At 40.4% G+C, this 16,367-nt stretch overlaps 1 protein-coding gene across 1 annotated transcript in view; it reads left to right on the top strand.

Annotated features, from left to right (window-relative positions):
- TMEM26 (transmembrane protein 26) overlaps positions 1 to 15,946 on the top strand; it is a 51,412-nt gene extending 35,466 nt beyond the window's left edge. The window contains exons 5-6 of the mRNA XM_004701375.2: positions 8,587 to 8,663; positions 12,786 to 15,946. Coding sequence (XP_004701432.1) covers positions 8,587 to 8,663; positions 12,786 to 13,210 — 502 coding nt within the window. The 3' untranslated portion in view covers positions 13,211 to 15,946. The remainder of the gene's footprint in view (positions 1 to 8,586; positions 8,664 to 12,785) is intronic.
- The last annotated feature ends 421 nt before the right edge of the window (positions 15,947 to 16,367 follow it).

Below are 16,367 nucleotides of genomic sequence, written 5' to 3'. Positions count from 1 at the left end.
GGATAATTTTAAGTCCAAATCAGACAATTTAGGTGAAAGGGAAAATTCCTAAAGATAATTTTGACTTATGATCAGTGAGAGTTTGCTGTACTTGAACCCAGTTTTCCTGTGTCCTTATTTTTATTTTATCTTTCCGTAGCTACATCACTTAGTAGTCAATGAGTGACACGGGCAGTTGAGCCATTGTTGAGCATTCCCGTCCCGGGAGTGTGTACAAGCTCCTACCCTCTGTCAATGGGTCTGTGGTGACTGGGGAACGGTCTTCATTTCTATGTCAGCTTTCCTTTTCCACCAGGTCCCCTCGGGTATTCTCGCAGTTTCCCAGTCAGCAAGATAGAGAGGAAGAGATTATCTAACTCTTATTTCACGCTCCACTTTCAGATCTCTCTATGAAATTTTACCTTAGTCCATTATTCCTCAAAACTGGAATTGCAATCTCAAGGTAGTACTGTGGGTTTTCCTGTTTGCTTCCAACCAAGTTTACTACTTTGACTAGCGACACCACTATGTGTGGGATTTCATATACCACGTCACCTTCTGGTCATGAGGGGACTCTGGCTTTTACTTCAGAGCCTTTTTCAGTACAGCTAGCCCATTGGGAAACAGGAGGACTACGGGGTCACCCTTGAGCAAGAACGCAGCAGACTCCCATTGTTCATCCGAAAGTTTTACTAACTGAGAGGTCAACACTGAGACACTGAATGGAGACAGGATTGAGACAAAGAACATGAGGTTCAGCGCAGCTTTATTAGGTAGGGAATGAGCTCCCGTGAGAGAAGGGAGAGCAGAGAAAGGGACAGGAGCATCTTGAGCTCCAGGGCGGGCTCCAAGACCCAACGAGTTAGGTCAGGGAAATCACAGCTTGTCGGTGAGGCACTGGGAGATATATAGGGCTCCAGCTAGGGAGGTATACGTTGACAACAAGAAGGGATATTTTTTGCTTGCACTGCAGGACCTTGAGTCAGGATGCAATCCCTGGGAAGTGCCTTTGTTTGCCAACCTACTCTCTGGAGTGCTGAGACAGTGGCTTCACAACCTTGGTCTGGAGAGATAAGCTCCTTGAATGTTGGGGCAGAAGATGCATACTTCAATAGGTCATTTATCTTCCTGAGAGACTAGAAATAGGGGGTCTTGAAGTTCTGTCCTCCTGAGGAGCCAGAGAGGAGATGGGCGCTGCCTAGTCAGGACCCGGCCCAAACACTAACTTTCCATGAAAAGCTGTAACTTAATTTGTTGTTTACCTTGGTTGATTCCAGAGCTCTTAAATGGTTGTTGTTTTTTAAAAACTTCCCCAAATCTTCCATGGCTGTTGAAGAGAGGGTTTGCTTATCTTTTTACCCTATATAGCACTCACCCTGCAACATTCTAATGAGTCTGAAGTTCAGCTCCATTGCCAGGAAGAGTAATGGGCATTTGAAGTGGTCATTTACACATTTAGAGATCACTTTGTACATTATTTAAAAAAATTATTTAAAAAATTGTCCCATATTCTTTCTATGACTTAAATCTATTTGATCACATTAAGGAGAATCTATCCATGCTTGAAGCATATTTTCTTTGTCTTCTTTTTAAAGATAGTTTTGTTGGCATATACTTCATATATCACACAAATGCACATTCAGTCATAGGAAGAAGAGCTGTGCTCTCCCCACCACAGTCAATTTCAGAACATTGTCTTCCTGTACTCATTGTTGCTAGTGCCTCATTTCCCCCCAATCTCCCCTGCCATGCCGCTAGGTAATGATTAATCCAGTTACTCTGTCTGTAACGTCACCTATCCTGGATTTCCTGTACACAAAATCATACAGAGTACAAACAGGAAGCAAAAGAACAAACAAAAAAGATTAGACAAAATGGAAAAGCCTCATTTGAAAAGGAAACAGCATATATTAAAAACCAAAACATCATTAAAGTGGGTCAAAAGAGAGATCAATTGATAAGATATTACACTTTTACCTAACTACATCTGCCATAATTGACTTTACACTGTTCTCTTTAGGATAGCTAGGTTATTCACATCCCTGCACTATGTTCACAGGAGATTCCCAGGAGACTTAATCCATGTGTAGGCTCTGCAAATGGATTTGTCATCCTTATCCTCCTACAGACTGGGTGCTCACTATTTAAGCTCTGATACAATTCTCTACTTCAGATTTGGATTTTATTATTTAAAATTCTTGGACCACACAGATCGGTATGCTTCTTCTATATGGACTTGGTTGAGGCCTCACCTAGAGGTATCTGAACAAAATCCTTTAAAGCCTCAGGTGCTATTTTGTCTGATAGCTGGGCACCATCTGATTTCTTCATCACACTTCACTATAGCACCCTTATCTTCAGCAATCTCTTCATGAGGGCTAGTATCAAGTAGGGTCATGTCATAAAAAACTAATCATTCTTAGATTTGGGCTAGAAGTAAGCATGAGTCCAAAATGCATTCTTGTATCTATAGCTTATATAAGTTTCTGGTTCACGTTAGACGCATGATTGTCATTTTATGAAACAGAACATTTCTCTGATGCGTAAACACATTCTACTGTGGTGTCATTTATTTAGCCAGTGGTTTAGAATTTAAAACACCTGAGATTAGACAAAAAGGAAATTGTATGAGTATAGGCTGGCTTCAGACAGCAATTCATGAATTGTTGACTTGTACAGATTAAAACTCATCAGCGATTGAACACCATGTATATGAACAGTGGGGATTGGTGATAGGGCAAAATGTTCAGTAACACTCATTCACAAAAGCAGAACACTTAGCAATACTTACCTAGGACCCAAAGGAAGAGTATAACCAGTACTTGTTTCTCCTTGGACAGTTTTGACCTAGTTTCTATCCAGCCCTTGATGACCCAGGCTGTGTGCTATAGACCACTGAGATTTCAGCTTCTGTCCCTTAGAGATGCACATCATTCTTCATAGACAACACCAGAAGAATTCATTTTGGAGAGCGCCCTAAAGGAACTGAACTTGACCTCAACTCACCTGAAGCAGAATTAGGGACCCAACACACTCCTTTGGACCTACGGCTGAAATGCTCTAATATAAGAAGCAGATGACTGCTATCTCAAGGTTATGGAATTGATGGTAGTTGGACTTTCCTAAGAATCTCTTCCTTTGAGGATACTCAATGAATGGTGGCCGGACTACCATATATGTATTTCCTTTTTCTTTATTGACATCTTTTTCTTGTCAAAACACAAAACACACAAACAATTCTTTCTTCAAAGTCTTTGTAAATTTTTGTTTAGACCTTGAAATGTTCTTTTTTTTAAAAATCATCTTATTGGGAGCTCATACAGCTATCATAACACTTCACAGTTCAGTCACATCAAGCAGTATTACACATTTGCTTCCACACTCGGTTTCAAAACATTCTTTCTTGAACTTCTTGATATCAGCTCACCTTTGTTCCCTCCCTACCACCCAGGAACCCTTGCTCTTATTTTTATATATATACATATCTTACACCATCCACTGTACCCAGTCACATACCCTTCTGTTGTTCAAGCCCATCGAGTGGGGTTATAGGGTCATCCGTGCTATCCGCTCCCCCTTCCACCACACCCCCCTCCCCCAAGCTCTTCTAGTACCTGTACCCTCAGGGAACCATTCTTTCTGTTACTGTTTCTGAAGGGTTTATCTATCTTGATTTTCATGTCCGAATGATCTTAAATATGCAAATGAACATACAGAAATCTCACATGATTAATGAGGTGCAATACATAAAAACCATAATAGTAAGGGGAAGAGATATTAAAAAATTAGAGCATAGTTCTGTGGTTCATCAGTGCCATACTGCTCCCTGAATTTATCATCCATTCCATGTGGCCCTTCTGTGAGGAACTGCCCTATTCTCTTACAGGTGGGTTTTGGGTCTCCACTACATCCATGGCCCTTCACGTTGATTTGGTTGCTTGTTTACGAACTCCTGATACCTCTTCCCGTCGACACCTCATGATGACACAGGCTGGTGTGCTTCTTCCGTTTGTTGCTCTTTTGCTAGATGGCTGCTTGTTTAGCTACAAGCCTTTAGCCCTGAAAGGGGGGAGGGGGGTCTGGACTGATGGTCATGTTTGATCGATTGAATTGTATTAGAGAGGGATTACTGAGAAGTGAACGATGGATAAACATAACAGTGAAGTAGGAGGGAAAAAAAGAAAAGAGCAAAGAAGAAAGAATATATGTATATATATATGCAAATGTAACAAGGAAGCAGATGGACTTTGGGCCTCTACTTAAATATTACCTCAGTACAAGAATGGTTTGTTCTAATAATGTGGCATTGTTTGGTTCTCACCTTCCTGACAAGATCGCTGGGTGCATAAGCAAATGTGGTCGAAAGGTTGATGGTGCTCATCTACTAAAAGCTATAGCACCTGGGGTTGAATTGTTCTTTTTGATGATGAATATCATGTCATTCCCAGCATAATAAACCATATGACTGTCTGATTCAAAATGTTCCATGCCAGTTCATTTTGGCTTACTAATGCCTGATATATCAATCTTTATGCATTTCATTTTTGAGAACTTTTAATTTTCTTCAATTCATACTTTGTTCATTCTATTTTCCAATTATTGCTAGATGGTTGCAACTGTTCCTTCTCAATGTGCGTCATGCCCCATCAGCAGTGAAGGTCCATCCAGGTCCTTCAGGGCAGCTCTGCGTTGAGAAAGCAGCTCTTCCTCAGTCATGTTTTGACTGTGTTCCAATCTGAGGGCCTTATCTTCTAGCACTCTATCAGACGGTATTCCATGGCTATACAAAAGGCCTGCAGGGGCTAATCTCTTGGAAACGGACCACCTATTTCTTCTTTCTAGTTCATCTTAGTCTGGAAGCTGCACTGAAACCTGTTCTTGAGGGGTGACATTGTTGGGTTGGTATTTGAAATACTGGCGGAATAGCTTCCAGTATCACAGTAACCTGAAAATCACCAAGCTATGACAAATGACAGATGAGTTAGGACAGTGAGGGCTGTTGTTGTTGTTGTTAAGTCAATTCCAACTCATAGTGACTATGCACAACAGATCAAAAAACATCACCTCATCTTGCACCATCCTCACAATTGTTCTTATGTTTGAGCCCAATTGTTTCAGCCACTCCATCTTCCGAGGACCATTCTTTTTCGCTGCCCCTCTACTTCGCCAAGCATGATGTCCTCCAGGGACTGGTCTCTCCCGATAACCTGGGCAAAGTGCATGAGACAAAGAGGACTAGAGGTTGATTATTATTTTGTAACATGATGAAATCCAGACCTAAAGAATTTAAGTAGCATGCTCACATAATCATAATCATAATGATGTTTATTTATCACTTGCTATGTGCTGATCTGTATTTTAGGAGTTTTTGTTATAATAATATCTTTAGTCTCCCAATATTTCATTGAGATAGTACTACCACTAACACATTTTAAAAACCAAAGAATGTCATGCAAGAAAATCATAATAAAAAATAATAACTAACTTGTGGAAATCGACCTACCATACTTAACTAACCTTTGTCAGGTGCTATATGTTTAACAGGTTTAAGTACTACTCTTATTACAATTGTCATAAAAAACATATGGCTCTTAATATTGCCATTCCCATTTTATGAATGGAAAAACCAAAGCATACAGATGGTAACTCACTTGGTCATAGTCATGTAGTTAGTTAAGTGATCAATCTAAGCTTAGGGTACCACAAACTGTCTCTCTAGTGATAGTGGGAACTCGGATATGAACTGTGGTCACCCGCACAGGAGCCCATGCGTTCCCACTGTTTTTACTGACTTGCCTACTACATATTGCAAATGAGGATTTATGTTTTTAAGAATTGTTGAAATTAGGGATTAGAAGACATTTCATCAATGACCATCAATTGTGAAATCTGTTTTACATTTATGGCAAATCCCCTCTAAAACAGCCTCAGCAAGTTGTTGTTGGTGGTGGTTTGTTTGTTTGTTTGTTTGTTTGTTTGTTTCCCCCCCAAGCCTCTGCTTGAAATTATTAACTAATAGAGAAGAGACTAATGCCAGGAACAAATCATTTTATTGTAAAGTAATCTTCCTATAAGTAGCCCTCTGTATTGTGCTAAAATATCATTTTACAGCTGTAAGCCCTATCACTTGAATCTGAATTGAATTTGAATCTGAACTCAAAAGAAGAATGTTTTACTCCTCATCCACGGGTCAGTTAGTTCTCTCTGTACAGTAAATAAAGCTTTTAACTAACCTTCACTAGTTTTTCTTTCCCTGACCTACTCCATATATCACCTGGCTCTTGTTTCCATCACCATACTACATATATTGTAATGTAATATAGTGCAATCCTTAAAATGATAGATTCTGAAATTAGCCATCCAGGGTTTTTTTGTCCTCAACATTTAAAACCAGCCATCCAATTTTTAGCAAATTACTTCAACTGTCTATGCCTGTTTCATCATTTATAAAATTGAACTAAATATAGAAAAAGACTGGAAACTGATTGGTAGCAATTTTACAATTCTACTTGACTTGATTGAATTATGGAATGATATGATATATGTATTAAATCCCAATTAAAATAGATTTTTAAATTTTTAAATAAAATAGCACTAAGAAGATTCAGTATAACAATAGAGTTAAACATTGAGAAAAGTTCCTGAAACAGGGTAGGTGCTAAGAAATTGTGGGTAGGTAATGTTATTTTAAAACATGGAGTCTTATTCAATGCCTACTGTGTATAGACATTGACATTGCAAAGGGGAGATGTGGTTGAATTGCCAAGACAATTCACTTAACGTCCCAGACTTTATGTGATTTTTGTAAAGAAATCTGTAATTGCATCTGATTTTGGAAAATCACAAGTCATGTTACACCGCAGACGTGTAATCAGGTCATAGGAAAAGAGAGAGTCCTTGCTCCCTTTTCACGGCTGCGGTGTGTAGGGCTCTCTCTTCCACCCTATTCTGAGCCATCCAGTTATATCCTGTTACGATCCTTGGGGATCCTGATGGTGTCTTCCAGGGTATTGGTCTTCAGTCCCTGCTCCATATCATACGGACGTATCAGGAGTGTTCCATCAGTGCCATCAATCTGGGAAGTAGAGCAGAACCCAGGGCAGAGCTGGCAGCAGCCCCTCCGACAACTCCCTTTGGGGAATCATCATTTGAACAACTAGGAATTCACCTAGCAGTTGTATCCACAGTCAGAATTAAAAAAAGTCTTAGTCTTGTTCATAAATACACTACAGAAGGGACATTTTCCAGAGGCTTATTTTAAACCCAACTGCATTATGTCGTGTTAGTGGTATAGTGGTGAGCAAAGCAAACTTCCGAATACGTTGGGTCTATTACCAATTTATATTGCATCACCTGCTTGGCAATCCTAGCTCTATTAAAAAGAGAAACTCAGTTAAGTGTTATTTGTTCTTAGGGAGGCTACACTTATTTCTAGTGATCATTGCCTTCATTTTCTAAGAACTCATGGGGAATCTTTTAAATAATCACTTATATAATCTAACCAGAAATGACTAGTAAACGCATTCTTTTGGTTTAAGAAATAATTCTGCTTTATTTTGAAAGCTGAAACTTCATTTTTTTCTGTTGCCGGCTTTGTTTCCACCATTAACTGCCAAGACAGGTAATGAAGGCTTAGAAATCTCATTTACAAACTCAGAGTGTGGGGATCTAATCTTTCGGAGCCTCGACACTCGAAGCATTTAACGTTATCCCTTACAATCTCGGCAATTACTTCCATTTCAGTGACTCTTCCCTGATGCTTTTCCAGCTCTCTCCAATCAGAAAATCGCTCTTGAATGAGAAGATGGAAACAAAACCTTATTACATCACTGACCACAAATTGATAACTCCCCTTCTTCTTTTGCTCAACAGAAGGAAGAAGAGTGGCTTTAATGATTATCCTTTAAATGCTTGCAATAGTCTTTCTGACTTTAGACCTAGAAACCATTCGCTTATGCCTGTGTCTTTTTTATGTTTGTTCAACAATGGGCTCTATCCTTTGTACATTCAACATTCCTTCCACAAAGGTATGTGGAGCGCCTCTTATTGATGGCCGGCGTTGTTCTCAGCACTGGAGATAGCTGGATGAACAACAAACGAGTCACAGCCCTTGCCTTGCCTTCGTCGAGGTCACGGAAATGCCTCCCACCTTTCCCTCTACCTAATGACAATTTCATAGTACATGCTGAGCTTTTAATTTTTGAGAATTCTCTAGCCCTCTGGAAATTGCTTTTCCACTAACGTCTTAAAACAATTATCTCTCTCCTGCCCCCCAAATTTCTCGAAATACCATCAGTGTCTAACGTTTCTCCTAGCCTGTCACTCTCCTAAGGTTTCCATGGTTTTTAAAACAGAGATTGCAAAATGGACCCAGAGGCCTTGCCATAAACTCGGCCAAAACTGCAAGCTTGGAAGTTGGGCTAGCTCAACTTTCTTCTTCTTCTCCTTCTTCTCCTCCTCCTGCTTCATTGAATTATTCCATCATGATCATTCATGGATTGATCATGAATTTCTTACATGACCAAGACAACATGAGTTTAGGAGATTTCTCTTTTTGCATAGGACTTTAGTGTCTGTTATTAATGAAACATTGTGTCTGCATTGCAGGAATAATCCTGCACTAGTCTATGCCATCCTTGCTATATGGACTTGGAGCATGCTGCAGTTTCCACTTGACCTCGCAGGTAAGTGCCTTGATGTCCACTGGAGCAAAGAGAAGATTTCAATTCTTGGTGGTCAGTTGTACTGAAGGAAAGGGGACAATTGAGAGGGTCGTTAGACACCTTAATTCCAGGTCACTTTGGAAGAGAAGTAGATTAAAATTTAGGAAATTCATTTGTTGATTCATTCTTGGACATGGGGTGGTAACAAAGTAGATCAAAGAGCACAGTTTTAGACCCAAATTAAACTGTTATCTCATCAATTATGATTTGTCAAACCTGTAAATTAGTGAATACGTCTGATCCTCTGTTTTGTCACCCCTCAATTGGGCATGATGATCATAGCGTTAGGATTCTTGTAATGACTAAATAAGATGTAATTAGTAAAGCATAGTAGCAGGCAAGTGTCAGCTCTTCATATTTTTAAAAGGTCATTTTTAAATTCCTCTATCAGACCTCTTATATCAGAGCCTCAGAGGGAATAAGAGCAGTTTCAGGCTTATGAGATCTTACTTTGATAGAGACAGAAAAAATAAGATGTGGCCAGATGTTTCATATTAGTGATGCCCTAAAGGGGTGATGTCTAATAGTTATCAACCTCATGTAGCTCGTGGAATATAAATTAACTTAAATGGACTAAAATCAAAAGCTCATTTTTTCCAGTCTCACTCTCTAGACACATTTAAGCCCTCAGTTGTTGCATATGGCTACTCTACTGGACACCACAGCAATAGAACATTTTTATCATCACAGAAATTTCTGTTGAACAACACCAATCGGGCATTATCTTATAACTTTTATGACTTTAGCAATTCGATTTGGAATTCTCCTAGATGCCACCGTACCCTGAAAGAATTCTAGGATTTAAGAATTACATTTTCCACAGACCAGAATTGGTTTTCATTGCACCCTACTCTTATGGCCTTAAGATTAGAATTGAACTTTAGGATAGTGCTATTTAATTTTTTCCCCCCTTTTGGTGTCTTTTTATTTTGCTTTAACATGCCCAGACAGCTCAGAGGGAATTTTAGATCCCAGCATTCACTTTTTCAAACTTTTTCCACCAATTATGTATGACAATAATACACAAGCACACATAAGCACATACACATACTCTCTCACACACGGACTTGTGTCCCGCAGGTCAACTGAGAAAATCTTAGGCTCCGTTACTTTAGATGTTTAGTAACACCTGAGGGAGGGCCCCATGAGAGCCATTTTCCAACCCTAACTTCTTAAGAAAGGCTGTTATTGATCTCATATTGGTTTTTTTCTTTTTGCATTCACTCTGGTAATCCTTACCCTCCTCCTTTATTTTGTGGTTTATAACCTTGCTAAGAAAATTTTTATTTAAGAAGGAAATTTTGTAAACTTTCAGGAGTGATAACGTTATGCAGCTGTTTGAAAAGCAAAGACCAAATGTTACTTCTAACTAAATCACAATAGTGTTTGCCAGCAAACAGCACATTCTGTTCACCCATATCAAGTTGACGAAACACTCCAAATGGAAGGTTTCTGTGTTATAAAATAATTATTTCCCACCCTTGACCCTGAATTAAATTTATATTTTTGAAATTAAAACAAAAAGGTTCATCTGTTAATAGGACCTTTATCTTCAGCTAGAAGATGAGTAATTATATCCAGTCTCTTCCTCTAAACTGTGAAACAAAGCCATAAATTAGAACAAAATAAAACAACAGTGGCATTTATTTGGACTTTCTTTCCCACCATTAGAAAAATATGTTTTACATGAATTAAGTTTGTACTTGAATCTAAGCACTTGGATTTTCCCATCACAATGAACACCCATGGCCAAATAAAGGAATACATTAGTAAACTCTAAAAGAAAGGGCCCAGACGCACTGAGCCATGGATCCCCTGTTTGGTCTCCCAAACATTATCAGCCAGGGAAAGATCAGGTGAGAAAGCGGAGAGAAACCAGGAGTGCTAATCTAATTCTAATGCAGCCCTGAGTTACAGTCAGGTGCCACAACATCTCTCAGGCAGCACTGATGACAGGACCAGGGTCATACAGCGCTAGAGTAGAGTTCAGAAAGTTGGATTGGAGCACAGGACATAGCTATTCCAATAGCTTTCCTCATACAGCACAATTGTATCTCATGTCTCTTGTAGATAAAGTGATTGGTACAGGAACTACATAACACAATGCATTAGGCTTGTAAGTCACAATCAATGGCTATGTTACTGTCTGATGTATGTACTGTATCATACTTTGTACCTGAAATGTTTACCATAAAACAATGTATAATTTGGCTTATACACTACAGCATCCAATTTCATCTATCGTGTGTTCCCAAAGTGTGTTATTTCTGTTACATTTTCATTCAGAAACATTCCCGGAAAGCACATCATAACCCCCCAGGCTGCGAAACCACTGCTAGTGATAGCAGGAGCCAGAGGCCAACCGAAAGCATTGTCTGCCAGTGAAACAAAAGGTTATTAAAAAACACAAAGACAGAAAAAAAAATCAGTGAATGCCATTGCATGTTACACTTAAAAATCATGCTAATCCTCGAAAACCAAGAAAAATGTATCCAATCTACTAACGGGTCCACTGCACCACAAGGTACAAGGCTAATGACAATGCTAGAAAGACCTATATCAGATACAATATATTTGCTAGTGATGTGGCTTGAGGAGCAAACACAAAAGCAAATCCTTCTCAGTAAGTTGGTACCCACTGCTAAGTCACAGAGCTTGTCCAACATGCTTAAAGACAAAGCTGGAGCAGATTACTACCCTGTTTCCCCGAAAATAAGACAGTGTCTTATAATAATTTTTGCTCCCAAAGATGCGCTAGGTCTTATTTTTAGGGGATGTCTTATTTTTCCATGAAGAAGAATACGGTACACATTTATTGTTTATTGTTTTATTAAAAGAGACCTCACACTTCCTGTCTGCTCTGGCTGCACTGTGGCCAACCGTGAGCTGCGCGGCGGCACCCGCCAGTATGGTCCAGGGTCCAGAGTTATGGTAGCTTGTGGGGGCGCTTATTTTCAAGGGGATGCCTTATATTTCAGCGAGAGGCAAAACTGTAAGTGGGTCTTATTTTCTGGGGATGTGTTCCTTTCTGGGAAACAGAGTATATGACGTTCACACACATCGAATCATGTAACATCCCATTTCACATGTCTTATCAAGGACATTAGGCGACACATGCCTGTAGTTTCCTAGAACTGACTTAACAAAGTACCGCAAGTAGAGTGGCTTAAAACAAGAGATGTTTATGTTCTTTCCCAGTTCAGAAGACGAACTGTCTGAAATCAAGGCAGTGGCATGGCCACATGCATGCTAAATGGTGTAGAACAGAATCCTTTCAGGCCACTTCCCAAGTTCTGGACGCTGTCAGCACTCTTTGGTATTTCTGGGTTTGCAGTGTGTCACTCTATTTTGTGGATCTTTATTCGTATGGCCTTCATTCTGTATGTCTGTATTTCTGTGTGTCTTCTACTTAAAGGTACACCAGTGAAAATAGACCTAAGGTCCACCCTCTGACCTTTTGTGAACTAATTACATATGCAAAGACCCGACTTCCAAATAAGACCACATTCTGAGGTCTGAGCTGATATGAATTTGGGGGCACTAGTCGAACCAGGATAGTTCCCTGAGTACAGAATGAGTCCATGAGTAACTGTTCTCCTCTTCACAAATACTGTCAGTATGCTAGTTTAGGATGGAGGAAACTGAGGCCCAGCGGGCTTGAGGAGCTTGGCCGGCCACCTCTCACTAGTAGCAGCTGGAGGAGTCAGAAATGGCAGCCAGCTTCCTGGGGTTAAGCCTGCCTGCCTCGCTACACTGGAGCCCCAACTGTCTCTTCGGTCTATTTAATTGTGTTTTGTGTGAGAACTAAGGAGTGCTCTGAACAACTTAATGGAAACTGGAGAACGGACTCTTTTTGGTGTGGTTTATTGGAATAATGACAGATGACTCATTTTCAATATAAAGTGCTCTAGCACGTTAAACAGCAGGCTGGTTTCATCTCGTCCACCCCGGAGTTACAGAACCCTCATGTGTCATCCTTTACAAGCATAGCAGCCATTGCTAATGGCGTGCCTCCATCGTCTCATCCTATAGGTCTGTCTTTCCTGGAGACACTTTAACTGGTCTGTCCTTTGCCTTTTTCAGTGCAGCATGTCATGTGCCCCTCGTCTGTGACTGCCAGAGGATTCCCCAGCCTGTTCTTTTGCCAGTACAGTGCTGACCTGTGGAACATTGGAATCAGCGTCTTCATACAAGATGGGCCTTTCCTTGTCGTCCGTCTTCTCCTGATGATCTATTTTAAAGTGATCAACCAGATGCTGGTGTTCTTCGCAGTGAAGAATTTCCTGGTAGTAGTGCTACAACTCTACCGCCTGCTGGTGCTGGCCTTGGGTGTCCGGGCTTCCTTGCAAAACCGGTCGGGAGGACAGAAAGGAGAGGACAATGGCTCTGGCCAACCAGCCGGGAGTGGCCTTGGACCCAGGAACTGGGGTATGGGTTCTAAGGAGGACTCAGCCATCCCTCTGCAGGCCTCCCCAGGCACCTCTGAAGACTGCGTCCCCACCCTGTAGTTACTTACTCCCCATGACAAGCCTGCTACAACCTTTGACTTCTACTTCATCTTACAGATAGGATTTCGGTGCCCATCCTTTTACAAAGCAAAACAAAACACTTTGGCCTATCATTATTTTCAAAAGGACTACATGCAACAAATCAAGACATGATCTTAAACCAAAGCCAAGGCATTTTCTTTTTTCAACTGGCAGGAACTTTGATGAGCGCCTATCACTACAATGTGTATGTGCTTGCAGCAGATGCATTAGTTGTCCAACAGCTAAGTGATCTGTCCATCTCAAATTGTTGGAAAGGGTAAGACCAGGGTTACAGGGTCGTGCCCTCAAAGAGCTAATGCTGACAAACAATGGCTGTTGCCTGAAAACACAGAAACTTTGAACGTTGGCTCCCTATCAGACTAACTCATCTGATCTTTTCTGCCACGTCCCTCTGCCATCAAGGAATGTACATCCAGTGAGTGCAGAAAAACATGCAGGGGACAGTGCCTTTCCGACCATTTCCTCCCTGTGAGCTGGGTGCCGCATCAAAGCCTCTCTTCACTTTGCACATCATAGAGGTCGCGGTCCATCGCTGCCCAGGTCCTTCCGGCAAAGTCATTGGGGCTCATGCGATATTCTGTCATGGTGCATATGATCTTGCAGAATTTGTGTTGCTTCTGGCTGGAACACTACAGAATTCACAGCAAGCCCCTTTGGTTATACACTTTCTGGTCACAAAGCACAACATCCTGCCAAACTGCTAGCAAAAAATCACAATTTCCAATCCAAACAGGATTTGTGGTCCTTGTCAGAATTTCTCTTGACCCTGTTTTACCAGGATCAGTATTAACAGGTTGATTGTGGGTTGATGGAGACAATGACTGAAGCAATCAGTAGAGGTGTCTAGGTCTTTGAAGGGTTACCATAGTTTCTGGGTATCTGCCACCAGTAAGGGAATAAGCTGTCGCTCCTCTGAACTGCCTCTACTGCAAACGGCCTTTGGTCTCAGGGAACATGGGGGCGATAGAGGGCTGCATCCGCCCTCCCCATGGCTAACTGCCCTTGATTAGTGACGAGCAGGGGGCGGACCTCAAAATTGTCCAGCACAAGGATTTGCTTTAGTTCCCTGTACCAAGACTTCATTTTCCTGTGTTTAAATCCCTACGCCATCCCTTTATACCCTTCTGCACTTTCCAGATGGAAGTGATTCAGCACTTTTAAAAAGTGATTTTTGCTTTTAAAGATGTAGCCTGAAATTTCACCCTGCTCTCCAGCAGTAATTCTATGAGACAGCAGTTCCACAACTATTCTTCTGGAGTTCCTTTTATGTCCTTAATCTTAAAAATTCAAAGGGAACATTAAAGATAAGGCATATTTGGCCTTATATTGTCTAGCCTATTGACAAACAATTGGTGCAATTTTTTTCTATAAATCTTTATATGATCTGATATAGATTTAAAATGGTTGATGAAAAGTATGATAGACAACTTCTGTTTTTATGCAGAGACATGCGTACATTTCAATGGACAGTTTCTCCAGGGTCTCTAGTATATGTTTCTATGTTCTTCCTTGTTTGTTAATGTAAACAGGATACTGAATGATTGTACAATTATATGTGAAGGAATACATTTAAAAATTTTTTTTCAAAATACGTTTGTGAATGTTCAAGTCATGAAACGATATGTATATACAGTAAGGAATTTGACAACTTTTAAGGGCATGTTATTTAAAATGCTTAGCATCGACAGCAAAATCATATTGCTATTTATACAAATTCCTCCGCAGAATCTGTTTTCACGTCAACTGCTTGATGTTGAATGTTTTCTTCTACAACATGTATGTGCTGTTTATTATTGCCGATTGCCGCATGGCACACTTTCATGTTTTAATTTTTTTCCCTTTCCATAAAACAAACATGGAACCTCTAAAAATAGATGAAGTCTAAAGTAGTAAGGCTGTTGCAAGGATATTTTTAAATGTTTCATATCTGAGACTTGGCTCAGCTTCATGAATGGATTTCTAGTGTTTAAGTAATGTGTTTTGTAATTAGCACTCTTCCGGAGGCCGGGGAACTAGCAAGCCCATCCCGAGTCACTTCGTCAAAAAGTATCCAGGACCACCTTGGCAATTAATGGTGGCAGAAATAGAAACCGGCTCGGCAAGCTCTCCGGGAACATCTGCCTAGGGTAGCATTTGTTAACCGAAACGCGAGTTCTCCCACTCCTCTTGGATTGCTGCTTTTTCTAGCAGAAAAAGTCATTTCATTGATTTCGAAAGCTCCTAAGCCCAAGTTGTGTCCGCAAGAGCCTCGATGAAAATTTAAAATTTTTACTAAACCTCGCAATGCTTGAGGACATCCAAGCATTTGCTCTGTAGTGGCTCAAGCACCGCTCGCTTCCCACAGGATCGCTGCCTGTGGACTTGCTTACATTTCATTTCCATCAAGAGAAGTGTTTTTGATTATGTCTAACACGATGTAGACCTTCCCTCTGGACCCTTCCACCCCCCACCACCAATGGCACATAACACTCCATTCCCCGTCCTCACCTTTGGACCAACTCTAAAGTTCAGTTGCCACAACTGTGCTACTATTTGTACAAATGAAAGTTGAGGTTTGCAACTGAATTGTACTGTACTTTTTGTTTTTGTTTTTTTGCCACTCTGTATGATCATATGGGAAGATAGTACATTACCTTTGCATTTAATTATTCTTGCTATTTTTTTTTTTTGAGAATTAATGACCTAAGAAAATACTATTTTCATTGGCTAATAATTTTCTTTCTCATCTTCCAAATGAGAATGATTAGACTATTTTACTCATTGGCCTTTCATAGTTCCACTAACCTATAGCAGCACACTAGGCCTTATAAGATCGCACAAACATGACCCAGAAACATCAGGACTCACTCTTGTAAGTTATTATGGTGTTATTGAATAATAATGTTCCAACATTTTGGCAGTAGATGCACATGCTTTGGGACTTTCTACCAGGTTACAGAGTTGAACATTGACTCATCCCTGACATTTCATCGGAATGACTGCTCACCAACTGTTCAGTTAAAAGAGGGATAGAATTCAGAAGAGCAAACCTCTATCTACCTTGGTTTGATTCCAAACCTAAGAAAGTGAAATGCTGAAACACCATGCACAGTCATAGAAAAAAACAAATGAACTT

Source organism: Echinops telfairi, unplaced genomic scaffold, assembly GCF_000313985.2.
Source record: "Echinops telfairi isolate 266 unplaced genomic scaffold, ASM31398v2 ScPeMD7_70;HRSCAF=299, whole genome shotgun sequence".
In the NCBI taxonomy this organism is placed as follows: domain Eukaryota; kingdom Metazoa; phylum Chordata; class Mammalia; order Afrosoricida; family Tenrecidae; genus Echinops; species Echinops telfairi.
Note: the sequence above shows the minus strand (reverse complement) of the source record. Positions and strands in the feature narration are given on the sequence as shown.